The 13,374-nt window shown below is 37.0% G+C and overlaps 1 protein-coding gene across 3 annotated transcripts in view; it reads right to left on the bottom strand.

Moving 5' to 3' along the window:
- DIAPH2 (diaphanous related formin 2) overlaps window positions 1-13,374 on the bottom strand; it is a 1,026,009-nt gene that overhangs the window by 706,050 nt on the left and 306,585 nt on the right. For all 3 annotated transcript variants that reach the window (XM_034649855.1, XM_034649854.1, XM_034649853.1), the window contains 3 exons: window positions 10,157-10,261; window positions 6,355-6,675; window positions 4,354-4,468 (listed from right to left, as the gene is read on the bottom strand). In XM_034649855.1, the coding sequence (XP_034505746.1) occupies window positions 4,354-4,468; window positions 6,355-6,675; window positions 10,157-10,261 (541 nt within the window). The remainder of the gene's footprint in view (window positions 1-4,353; window positions 4,469-6,354; window positions 6,676-10,156; window positions 10,262-13,374) is intronic.

Here is a 13,374-nt window from a genome sequence, read left to right as displayed (position 1 = left end):
TCCTCAGTATGAAGTTCAACTAACCAGTATCACCTCCAAGTCCCAACTCAATAAGCTGTGCTTTCAAAAGCTGCACCTCACCCTGTATGTACCTCATCCCCCCTCCATACTTTTCAAATGGTGTTCTCTGCCTAGAATTCTTCTTTCCTTCTTTCCCTATTAAAATTCTAAATTCCAGGGCCCAGCTCAAATTATACCACCTATGGGATCTTCATTTGCCCTACTCAAAATCAACTGTATTTCCATCCTGCATTCCTATGTAAAAAATATCTGTGTTAACACTTAATACAACTTGACTAAATGTAGTGTACCTCTTCCCCTCTCCCTCACTAGATGGTTAAGGTCCCTGGTGCAGGAGGAACAAGACCTTCATTTCTCTCCCTCCCACTGAGTATAGTACCTTATATACAGTTAGTACTCTACAAATATATAAATTAAATTAACTGAGATGTACATTCTCTCCTGAATTAGAAATAATCAGGTTTATTAATAGAAAATTAAAAATCACTTTCTCTATAACTCTAAGTAATTCAAATGGAAAGTATAATTTGATGGTAATTCACATATTAAGTATTTACATATTTAAATATTCTAAGAATCAGAGGTATTTTAAAACTTTCAGGGTGCCTGGTTGGCTCAGTCACAGGTTAAGCACCGGCTCCTGATTTCAGCTCAGGTCATGATCTCAGCGTCCTGGGATTGAGACCCATGTCTGGCTCCAGTTCAACAGGGAGTCTGCTTGAGGATTCTTCCAATCTCTCTCTCTCTCTCTCTATCTCTATCTCTCTCTCTGCCTCTTCCCCCTCCCCCATGCTCTCTCTCTTAAATAAATAAATCTTAAAAACAACTTCTTTCTATTCATCAACCTGAAGCACTTTGAACTCCTAAGTTAAACATTTTCTTAACATAGACTAGTAATGCTTTCAGTGCACTTGGGGAGAACAAGAAATGAGCTCTCTAAACCCTTGCAATAGGAGAAAATTCTCAGAGGTTTTAGAACGCTTGGTCTAGGAGTTGTGGGAATAGGTCTTAGAAATAATCAGTGTGTTCCTCCTTCTGGAATGCAACTGAGTGGCAAGCAACAACAAAATGGGAAAGAAAGTGGTTGCTGGAGCTAGGAAAGCCAGGGAAGTGTGTTTGGAGTTCACTGGAGCCAGAGCCTCCTGATTTCTTACTGATCCTGCCACCTACTGGCCAAATTATGAATCAAGACACTGCAAGTGACAAGGAACTTCAGCTGTTAATAGTAAGATCAGTCAATAGTCACTAAGTGTCATTACAATAAATGTCTGGAATATGCTATGATGCTTAATTGTTGCTTTAAATGTCCCTTTGAAAAATAAGTCTTAGTAAAAATAATATTACTGAAAGGTGCTCCTGACCTGATTTGTACTCAAATATTCTAAATTAGGAAAGCAGAAGTAGTACTAATACCACACATAAAATTCAGAGAATCAGAGCAAAGAAGAACTGGAATGCGGTATTCTTAGCAGTGAGTAGATGAGAGCCTTTATATAATTTTTATTAGTTTTAGCAGCTGCAGTAAGAATTGCTTCTATTGTAACTGACTGGCTCTACCAAGTGCTGCTCAGAAGAGCAGGAGATTCTCTTGCTGAATTAACAGCTGTATTAAGTGTCAACAACTAAAGCAAAACACACACACAGCATCCTGTTAAATGAAAGGGAAAAGGGAATTAATATTTGTTAAGTGCCTACTATACTAAACACTGTGCTGGATGCTTTAAATATATAACCTTATTTAATTCTCACAACACTACTAGATAAACGTTAGTCTACTCATTTTATGGATGAGAAAATTCAGTCTCAGAGGTTACAAGTATTACAGCTGGAATGCAAATAAGTGTGACTCCATTTCCTCAGGCTTTTTCCACTCTATCACACTACCTTTAGAAACTCTAATGGATTTTACACTTACCTCTATGACTCAAACATCATTTTCTTCATTTGTAAAATAGAGTCCAGACTTAATCATTTCTATGATCCTGACTAACTCTAAAATTTCACGAAATCTATGATTCTTGTGGAACTCAATATAAATACATGGATAAGTAAAAGAGCAACTGCTCAATATAAAATGTGCAAAGAACTGGAGGGAGATGGTCATAGAAAAGTAAATAAAAATTGCCTTTGAATGTAATAAAAGCTGCTCACCTTCGCTCCAAATTTAAGAAGTTGAAATTATAACATGGATGATTTACCATTATCACCTCTGAGATGGACAAAGATTGCAAGGAAACAGATACTCATATATTATATTTTAGATGCCACTACAGACACAAATTCTTTGGAAGGCAATTTGGTAATATGTATCAAAATTATAAACGTATCCAGGAATTTCACTTCTAGAACTTGTCCTACAAATAGATCTTTTGTCCACAAAGGCATATGCAGATACACATTCATCACAGCATTGCTTGAAATACCAAAAGAGACTAGAATTAATCTAAATACCCATTCAGGGGGACTGGTTAAATAAATTAGGTTAAGTCCATACCACCAAATTCTATGCAGTATGCCGAACGAACAGAGTAGATGAACACAAGCTATTATGGATAACATCCAAGTATATAAAGTGAAACAGCAAGAAGTAAAAAACAAAAAATGATAAATACACATATGCATCTAGACGCATGGATTATTTCTAGGAGACAATGTGAGAAATCAGTAACCATGGTTTTCTCTGGGGAAGAAGCTGTAAGTCTAGGATTGAAGGGATAAGCTTATCATGCATCCTTTTATTTATTTATTTTTTTTACTATATGAATACTGTGATATAAGCGTTTTTAACTTTTTTAATTTAAAAAAAGTGTTTATAACAAATAGTAGTCTCTAGAGTCACCGAAGGATCCTTTAAATGTTAAGGTTACTTAGAAGAAAAAAAAAAGAACGCCAGGAATTTTTTAAATGTCAAATTTCTTCTAATTATCTCTGATTTCTGTGTGTGTGTGAACTTCAATTTACAAGTAACAACAAATACAGCACAAGCACCTCCAGTGTGCAAGATATGATAGAAGGTCTGAAAAGGAGTGTATTTCACCTCTGTCTCTCGATCTTTCTCTCTCTCTCTCTCTCAATCTTCCAAAATTCAGATTCTTACATTCTAGGGCATGTTGTGACAAATCATACAAATGAATGGTAAAGCTGCCAATTCCAAGGGCATGGGCATATGGAATGTATCAGTTTCTTAGTTGTGGAGACTCATCCAGACTGAAAAGATCCTATGCTTATCTGAACCATCAATTCTGCAATAATTAGTAAAACAGTAGTTAAAATACTAAAAATACACAAACCCTAGTAATTATGAGATTGAAAAGTTACCTATATAGTATTAAAATTACGTGTGAAATTCACAAGAGGTTAACTAATCACAAACAAAGCACTCTATTTTCAAATCAGTAAAATAGGTACCAGATTTTGATGTTATTCTAAAAAATTTGCTTGTAGGAAAAAACTATAAAATTTCCTAGGAAAACAAACTGATAAGTAGTACAAATGTAAGAGGAAAGACTATGCACTAGCAGCCAAATCTTATCCCAATTTCATGAAAACTTCTGGGCCATTAGTATTCTGTTAAATTGTTTTCCCTTACATAGCAAATTGACAAATTTATTTCCTCTACTTCACAGTAAAAATAATAACTATAATAGAGGGGTATACCTCACATATTAAACAGTAAGAATAAACCAACATTTTCAGATGAATAATAACATTTATGAAAAATAAGATTAGAAAGAGTGGGGGCTAGGTGGCTCAGCCAGTTAAGCATCTGACTTCAGCTCAGGTCATGATCTCAGGTCCTGGTATTGAGTCCCATGTCAGGCTCCCCACTGAGAGGGGAGTATGCTTGTCCCTTTCCTTCTCCCTCTGTCCCTCCCCCACTTGTGCATGTGCACATGCATATGTGCACTCTCTCTCTCTCTCAAATAAAATCTTAAAAATATGGGGCACCTGGGTGGCTCAGTTGGTTAAGCATCTACCTTCAGCTCAGGTCATGATCCCAGGGTCCTGGGATCCTGCCCAGCATGGCATCGGGCTCCCTGCTCAGCAGGGAGTCTGCTTCCCCCTCTGCCTGTAGCTCCCCCTGCTTGTTCTCTCTCTCTCCCTCCCTCTGCTGTCAAAAAAATAAAATCTTTTTAAAAATTCTTAAAAATAAAGAAAACGAGCTATCCTCCATTAGTTGCTGGGTAAAATCTAGCAAATAAGTTAATTGATGTTTGACTCTGTCCAGGGTAGAAAAATTATACATATATCTACATTACTAGAATTTTTTGGCAAAGCACTGAATTCAATGTATCACAATAAGAAATTTATATTTTAAAAAATAAGATGTACCTTTTATCTGGGTAGCAAAATTCAGTGCCAATTTTGCAAAGAGATCTGGATTTTCAAACTTGTCCTCCTTAACTTTTAACCAGAAACAGTTCTCAGATAATTCTTTGGGTTCAATCTGAAACAAAAATAACAAAGGTAAGTTTCTAAATTATTATTTCATATTTAATTCTTCAAAGAATTCAATTTCACCAAGATTGAATGATAGTTCCTTTACTTATCTACCTACTAAATCAATTTTAGGATCTAACAAAATAAGATTTAAGTAAATATTCATTGGGGAAGTCCTAGAATTCTATTGGTGCACAGAAAAGATACACAACAGCAATTAGCCATATAGCAAATCACATTTTAAAAAGTCTTCTATTGAAAGGAATCTTAAAAATAGTTTAGTAAGTCCCTCCCCCAACTCACATACATTTTTTTCTGCTCCTGGATTTTTAAAAATGAAGAAACTAAAAATCAAAAAAGTGAATTAATTCTCCACATTTATTGACCAGGGTGAAGGTAATAATCATAATAGCTAACACCTTACATACCTCCTATAATGTGACAGGTGCTGTTTTAAGTGATTTGCATATATTACCTAATCTGACCCTTATAATAATCCCTTGAAGTGGGACCTATTATTATCTCCAAGTGAAAGATGAGGAAACTGAGCCCCAAAAAGTTTAAGTGGCTGTCCAAACTAGCAAATGGCAAAGATGGGAATTAAACCCAGGCAGTGTTGCTCCAGAGAATTGTCCTCTTAACCACTAGACCAAAAGCCAAGATTAGAACTGTGTATTTTCCAGTACATCATGATGCTTTGTGTTATATTAGTACCATTTCACCCTATGCTTAAATGCTACATGAACATATCATTACATTTATATACAGAGACAACTGGACCAACAGCATCTGGATCCTACAGTTTGGTGGAGTGTACCTAATAAAAAATAACTACATTCCGAAAATATTTGTACCTCATTTACTCTTATGAGCAAAGCCTAAGAATATTCTTAACTAAAAACTGGTTTAACCATGATTCTGGTCAAACCAATTTACTATGTAGATACTGTCATATTTCATTCTAAGTATGTTGTTGGATGAGTCATTTCCCCAAATTATGGTCTAGATAATTGTATTTTCTTTTTTTTAATTTTTTTTTTATTATGGTATGTAGTCACCATACAGTACATCATTAGTTTTTGATGTAGTGGATAACTGTATTTTCATTAGCAGATTAGTTCCTAGTAAGTAGGGACTGTGTCAATCTTGATAACAAGCTTTTCACTATACATAGTCTTATAATAATAATAAAGCAAAATAGGGGTGCCTGGGTGGCTCAGTCAGTTAAGTGCCTGACTCTTGATGTCAGTCAGGTCATGATCTCAAGCTCCATTCAGGTTCAGGAGTAAAGCTTGCTTAAGATTTTCTCTCTCTCCTCCGCCTTGGCCTCTACTCCCCAAGCATTCTTTCTTTCTCAAAAAAAAAAAAAAAAAAAAAAAAAAAAAAAANAGCAAAATAACATTCAAAAATAAACTTTCATACATTACATAAAGAATAATTAGGCTATGCCACTACAGAACACTGCCACCTATTCCATATCATCTAAATATTTAACACTAAAACAAAAAAGGGGCGCCTGGGTGGCTCGGTTGATTAAGTGCCTGACTTTGGTTCAGATCATGATCTCAGGGTCCTGGAATTGAGCCCTGCATCATGTTCTGAGCTCAGTGAGGAGTCTGCTTGTCCCTCTCCCTTTGCTTCTCCTGCTGCTCGTGCTCTCTCTGATAAATAAATAAAAATCTAAAAAAAAAAAAAAAATAAAATAAAACAAACAAACAAACAAAAAAAAAACATTCTCTAGTCACCTGTCATCTTCTCAAGCATTATACTATACTTATATGCACCAAGAGTAACTCACATATTAATGATCAACTATGGCTGGACAAAGCCAAAAATAATCTAATCCTAAAAATATCTGGTCAAATAATCTAGTCTAGTCATAGTCATAATCACCTTTGACCAATTGATTCTCTTCATGGGCACCTCGGGTTTATATAATTTTTTCTGCTTCATCCCATAAGGCAGATCAAGTGGTACTTCTGGGAAAGGAGGAATTCCCCCTCCAAGGGGAAATGGTGGAGGAGGTACCCCAAACAAAGGTGGTGGTGGTGGTATACCAATCATTCCAGGTAAAGGAGGTGGAGGAGGAGGGAGAGCTCCTCCAGGTAGAGGTGGTGCTGGTGGAGGTGGTGGTGGTGGGGATGACCCACCACCTGGCAATGGAGGTGGTGGAGGAGGGCCTGGAATTCCGGATGAACCTGAGAGTCCATGTCCCTGAAACATATGTAATACAATGTTTAAATGCTTACAGTAAAATATACAACAAAGAAAACCTATCAGTAGACATTTGGGGTTTAAGATTATATACACTTTTATTTAATTTGGTAACATCAAAGGGCTTAAGAGTAACTGAAAAAGACTCCCATAGATGTTTGATAAGCATTATAATATCTGTACAATGACTACTTCTGCTAACACACTATAAAAGTTGGCATCCTCAAAGATTTTGTGAAACACTCCTCCAAAGTAATGAAAAATTACCTTTCATTATAAATATATGCAAAGAAGTACTGAAGTGGCTTGAGCCTATTAGACTAGTTGGTTTGAATATGGGATAATTAACACAATCATAGATCTGATTCCCTTGGAGCCAATTACCTTACCCAGAGTCTATCTCATAGCACCCATATGTTAGCTGTCTTCTAGTACCAATAATTAATACTGAGTGACATCCATTTGCCTGGTAATATATGTTTATCAATGTTTTTACATCTATTATTTCTTTTCATTACCTATTATTTAGTTTCATTGTTATTAAAACCTGTAATGTAAGTAGGGCTTTTTTAATCCAAATTTTATTTCACTGCTTATAGATGAGAAAAACATAACTACAAAAAGGTTAAATGACTAACCAAAGGTCACAGAGTCTAAAATCTACCACCAGAAATTAAAATCAACCTCATTCTCTAACGATAATGGATAACAGATGAAGGACAGCATCTCATTCCAAACTGTCTACTTTTTAAGTTTATCTGTACCTGTTTCTTTAAACCATTACTGATCACAATGGTTCACTTCTAAAATAAATGAATATTAAAGTGAAGTTGGTTATTATAAACATTCCTAAGAAAATCCTACCAATGAACAGATGTATTTGTAATCAAGATATGACATTAGATGAACTGAATGAAAAGTTTAAAATTAATAAAATTTCTTGGCATAGTGTTATTTTTATTTGGGGGGAAAAGTCTTATCTTTACTAATATGAATTTCAAAGTTGGAGTACTTAATTGTACTAACTAAACTTAGAAATAGCTTTACAAAATAAGTAAGTTGAAGCATATTTTAAGAATAATCAATTTAGGGGCGCCTGGGTGGCACAGCGGTTGGGCATCTGCCTTCGGCTCAGGGCGTGATCCCGGCGTTATGGGATCGAGCCCCACGTCAGGCTCCTCCACTATGAGCCTGCTTCTTCCTCTCCCACTCCCCCTGCTTGTGTTCCCTCTCTCGCGGCTATCTCTCTGTCAAATAAATAAATAAAATCTTTAAAAAAAAAAAAAAAAGAATAATCAATTTAAAGGATGGACCTATTTATAAGAATATTAAAAATTAACAATCATAGAATCATGGAAATGTTTCTCATAATATTTACTACGCACTGTCCAAATATTTTATTCATATGTATGATGTTTATGTGTGTATATACATATATGCAACTGAAGTATTTATACACTCAACAAATGATAATCCTCCCCTAGAATGGAATCCTCTCCTGAAATTAGTAGGAATTATAATATGCAAAACTATTTTCATTTTATTTTAATGCAGCAAAATTATAGAAAACAGTCAGATTTTTACAATCTTGATTGAGATCAAAGAAATTATGGAGAAAATCAAAATAATTCTTCTGAAAAGTTTAAGAAATTAGTAATTTACAAGTTTTACGTATAAATAGATTTGTTAAATACTTTGAAAGGTAAAATGTACATCCAATTTTTTATTAAAAGAGAGCAAAATTATATTTAACATCAAATTCTTACTCTATTAGATCATATCTATGATATGAAACTTGTGGAGTTATAAAAATGCTATCACTTTTAACAGAGGATTTTACTCAAGTTAAATGCATGTTTCACAAATTTAATAAAGAATCCCAAATAAATGCCACCAGCCTTTAAAAATCAAATCATATCATCCTTCTCTTAGCTCTCATGAACAATTAGGAATGCAACAATTAAATTAGGCTACAACAGAGTATTGAGAATTGAATATAGCTAATGAATAATTTAGTATTTGGCACAATTTTGGGTACACTAGAAGGGACTGTGTGACTCTGCATTTTTACAGATCAGTTAATTTAATAATAAATAAGCAACTACCCACTAAATAGTAAGGCCCTGTGCTAGGGTGACACTGAGGAATGTCACCATCTCTGGGAGAGGGGCAGATAAAAACAAAAAGAAATTGAGTTCTCAGAGATGTGGAAAGGGAAGTCAGATGATACAAAAAAGGAGAAAGATTTAATGGAAGAAATTATCAAATATTATGGATAAGTGAAAACAGACTAAGGGTAGGAAAAGGCACTGCACTGAATAATCTGGAGTTTGTCAGTGACTTTTGAAGTTATTTCTCAGTAGACTGATGGATACAAATGTAGTCAATCAATAAACATCTACTGAGCATGCGCTATGTTACCAGGTGTTAGAAAAAAAAAAACCACAGGCCCCAAATGGCATCAGTTAGGCTGAGACCCCAAACCAAAGCTTACTATACAATCTAACTGCAGTTTCAACAGCCCAAAGAAATACAGTCTTAACAGGAGAGTCAGGAACTTTTATATCAGCAGACCATAAGTCAGCCACAGAAGTCCTCTCCAGGCCCTAAAGGAAGATGAAGTAATCTGCATAAGACCTCTTGCTTTTTCCCCTAAGGGAAAGTGGCAGGGCCTAAAAGATCTTTTCTTTTCCCTAATAACCTGTTGTCCTACCCTCTTTCCATAAAAACTTTTCATTTTGTATAACCCTTTGGAGTTACCCTCTGCTTACTAGATGGAAGGATGCCAAATTTATAAATCATTTAATAAGGCCAATTAGACCATCAAAACTTAATGTGGCTGAATTTGGGGTTTTAATGAACATTTTTTTTTCCATTTTATTTTCTCATTGTTTTCATTAAGGGCCTTTAAAGGTTAAAATGCATAGTAAAAACTAAAAAGAAAATGCATACATAGAAAAAGGACATTTTTCTCACCAACACTGGTAATTTTCCATTTCTTAATAACCATTTAAAACATAAAAAGTGCTGAGGGTATTTAAAAAAATAGAAATAAATAAAAAAGTGTTGAGAGGACTTAATCAGTTCTAAAGTTTAGACACCATAACTAAGATCTTGAGTGTGTATGACTGCTATTCATCATAGGTGATGCAGTAGGAAATGCAAAATTTCTAGGTTTTGAAATTATGCATCTAACTTTTCAAATCATCAAGAAATTTTTGTCTCCCAAACACTCTTGCTTGTGTAATATATTCCATTAAAACTATTTAGGGAAGTGTAAGCAATTAATACCTTATTTTTTATCCAAATAGTAAAATTATTTATTGTCCTGGAAAATCAAATCTGTAGAGTTATTTTAACTAAAATGCAAAACTGCCAAAAAGTCTGCTTCTGGTCACATTTTTCCTTCCACCTAACAAGATAATTTTCTACCATCAAATTCACTGTGACATGGCATAAAGTCTATATATTCTTTCATTACCTGGGTTCGAAGTTGCTGGATTTCTGTTTCAAGCTCTTTAATTTTTTCTTCTCTTTTTTGAAGCTCAGCTTGAGCTTCCTGTCGAGCTGTGAATTCCTCATCGAACTGCAATGATCACCACCATAAATGTACACTTAATAACATAGTTTTGAGAAAGTTTTAAACAACTTTAAGTATTAAGTAAGTGCAATGTCTTTTGCTTCATTGAATTCCCTGGTCATTCAGAAAATCAAAGCTCCAGATCACTTTCATAACAATTTAGCATACCTGTTGGGGTAGGTTACTGATTAAGGTGTTAGTAAAGAGGAAATACGGCAGCAACAAGGAAAAAAAAAAAAAAAATTTCACAAAAAAAAAAAAAAGGAAAGAAAGAAAAATTGTTATTTTTTTGAAGACTTATTTATTTTAGAAAAAGAGATAGAGGGGCGCCTGGGTGGCACAGCGGTTGAGCGTCTGCCTTCGGCTCAGGGCGTGGTCCCGGCGTTGTGGGATCGAGCCCCACATCAGGCTCCTCCGCTATGAGCCTGCTTCTTCTTCTCCCACTCCCCCTGCTTGTGTCCCTCTCTCGCTGGCTGTCTCTGTCTCTGTTGAATAAATAAATAAAATCTTTAAAAAAAAAAAAGAAAAGAAAAGAAAAAGAGATAGAGACAGGGAGAGTGTGTGGGGAGGGGCAGAGAGAGAGAATCTTCAAGCAGACTACCCACTGCATGCAGAGCCAGACTCAGGACTCCATCTCACCACACACGAGATCATGACTTGAGCAGAAACCAAGAGTGGTACACTGAACCAACTGAGCCACCCAGGTGCTCCCCAAACGAAACTTTAAAAGGGTAGACTGAGAAGTCTCTCTTCACATATAATGGACATTTGTATTGTTTTGTCATTGAAAAATAGGTTTCAGAATTAATTATGTTCTTAAATGTTTCATCCCATACATTTAAATTTATCAAATTAGAAAATGAAACCTAAAAATTCACCATCAAGCAGTTCAACTCAGTAACTATATTTAACTTTGAAAAGGTAATGTACTTTTAGAAGGCTCAAAGATTATTCATTAATTCAAATCATAATATTTCTATTACAATCATAATTGTCTAGCATCCCAAAAGTGGTATTCCACAAAATCTGACAGAATGATATATGTATAGCTTAAACGGAATTCTCCTTCAGATGCTTAACCAAAACACTTGTACAAAATACTAAAAGAGAGAAAATGAGAGGTTAAATTATCATGTGTTGGGGGAGGAGTTAAGATGGCAGAGGAGTAGGGGGAAGCAATGTTTGCCTCATCCTTCAAATACAACTACATGTATATCAAATATTTCTGAAGTCAAGAAATCATTAAGAGAACTGAGAGACCAAATTGCACAACTACAGGGAAAGAAGAGCCACATTGTGGAAGGTAGGAGACGCAGAGACATTATTTAGGGTGGAAAAGAATTGCGGATGCTGTTGAGGGGAGGGAGCTCAGATCACGGACAGAGGAAAAGAGCGAAAGAGTGAAAGAGACAGGGGCGCCTGGGTGGCTCAGTCGTTAAGCGTCTGCCTTGGGCCCAGGGCGTGATTCCGGCATTCTGGGATCGAACCCCACATGAGGCTCCTCTGCTGGGAGTCTGCTTCTTCCTCTCCCACTCCCCCTGCTTGTGTTCCCTCTCTCGCTGGCTGTCTCTGTCCAATAAATAAATAAAATCTTAAAAAAAAAAAAAAAGAGTGAAAGAGATAGAGTAAGCGGAGCACAGGGGATCGCACACCAAAAAAAAAACACTTTCCCAAAATCATTCACTGGGAAAATGAGAGGGGCTGATTATCATGAGTTTTTACAACCAGCAGAGTTAAACACTTAAGTTCTAGAAGTCCACACCATGGCCAGTGTGGAGCCTGGCGAATGCAGTGGTACACGTGTGGAGGAGGCGGAGGCCTGGGAGCAGATGGCACAATCTGAGGATCCCCTGGGATGCACTAAAAGAGAAAGTCCCTCCTTCTTGGAGTGTATCTGCTAGGGGAGGCACTGCCTCTCCAGGGACCAAAGAGCCAGTGGGTTGCATTGTGCTGCCCAGTTCCTTAGCATAAGGACAGAGACACCTGCTGAGGGCAGCTAACTTGGATGCTGGCTTTCTGCTGCACTTCACTCTAAACTTCAAGTTCCTGTGTGTTGGTGCAACTGCACTTACTAGACAAACTGATGCCATGCCCAGCATGGCATGACACTCCCTCAGAGGATCACCATGGGTCCACACTTAACAGATACCAAAATTTAAGAGTTTTGAAACTCTGCTGATGTGCCTGAGATAAAACACAGGTGCACTGTGCTGCTGGGCAGGTAGATGGCCTGGACACATAAAGGGTGAACACAGGGATTTGAGGGAAACCTGTAACACACAAGACGAGACTTTTTGCTCCTCTGTGAGGGAATCCCAGACACTGGCAAGCACAAACTCCCCACACTGGAGACAAGGGAGAGGACTGGTACCATTTTTATCCACCCACCCATCAGCTGGGACTGACTTTAGGGAGTACCAAAGGGTTTTACAGTGGAGGCCTGAGGCGCCTATACCAAACCCCACCCCCTGTGCTCTGCAGATGCTTCTTTACTAGGGCAAGTGTGCCTGAGAAACAATGCAGTGGGGCATACCCCCAGAACACCAGCACAAACCCCCCACATCCCCCAGGTCCACTGACCACAGAGTACTACAAAGCTTCAGCTCTAATGGAAAGAGGATCACCACTCTTTTAACAAGCAGACCAGAGCACACCTAGGAAAAACTCACCACATAATGGACAAGATCCAAACACTCCCCACTGCAGGGAAGGAGAAACTCTGCAGAACACTGACCTAGGGGAAAGAACAGCCAAAAAACAGCAGCAGAGTACACACAGCATAGACCAGGAGCAGTTCCTGAAGTGCCAGGCCCTACATTGTATATGACCTCTCCTTAATAAAGCCATTACTCTCAGGAAAAGGAAACATAACATGTGTTCCTAACACAGAGAAGAAGACAGGGACCTAGACAAAATATCAAGATGGAAGAATTAATCCAAATAGAAAGACCAAGTAAAGGTCACAGTCAGAGATCTACTAGAAACAGATTTAAGTAATACGCCTGATTCAGTATTTAAGAGAAACATCATAGGGGCACCTGGGTGGCACAGCGGTTAGGCGTCTGCCTTCGGCTCAGGGCGTGATCCTGGCGTTACGGGATCAAGCCCCATATCAGGCC

The sequence above is a fragment of the Ailuropoda melanoleuca genome, chromosome X (assembly GCF_002007445.2).
Source record: "Ailuropoda melanoleuca isolate Jingjing chromosome X, ASM200744v2, whole genome shotgun sequence".
In the NCBI taxonomy this organism is placed as follows: Eukaryota; Metazoa; Chordata; class Mammalia; order Carnivora; family Ursidae; genus Ailuropoda; species Ailuropoda melanoleuca.
This window is presented reverse-complemented; position numbering and strand designations above follow the sequence as displayed.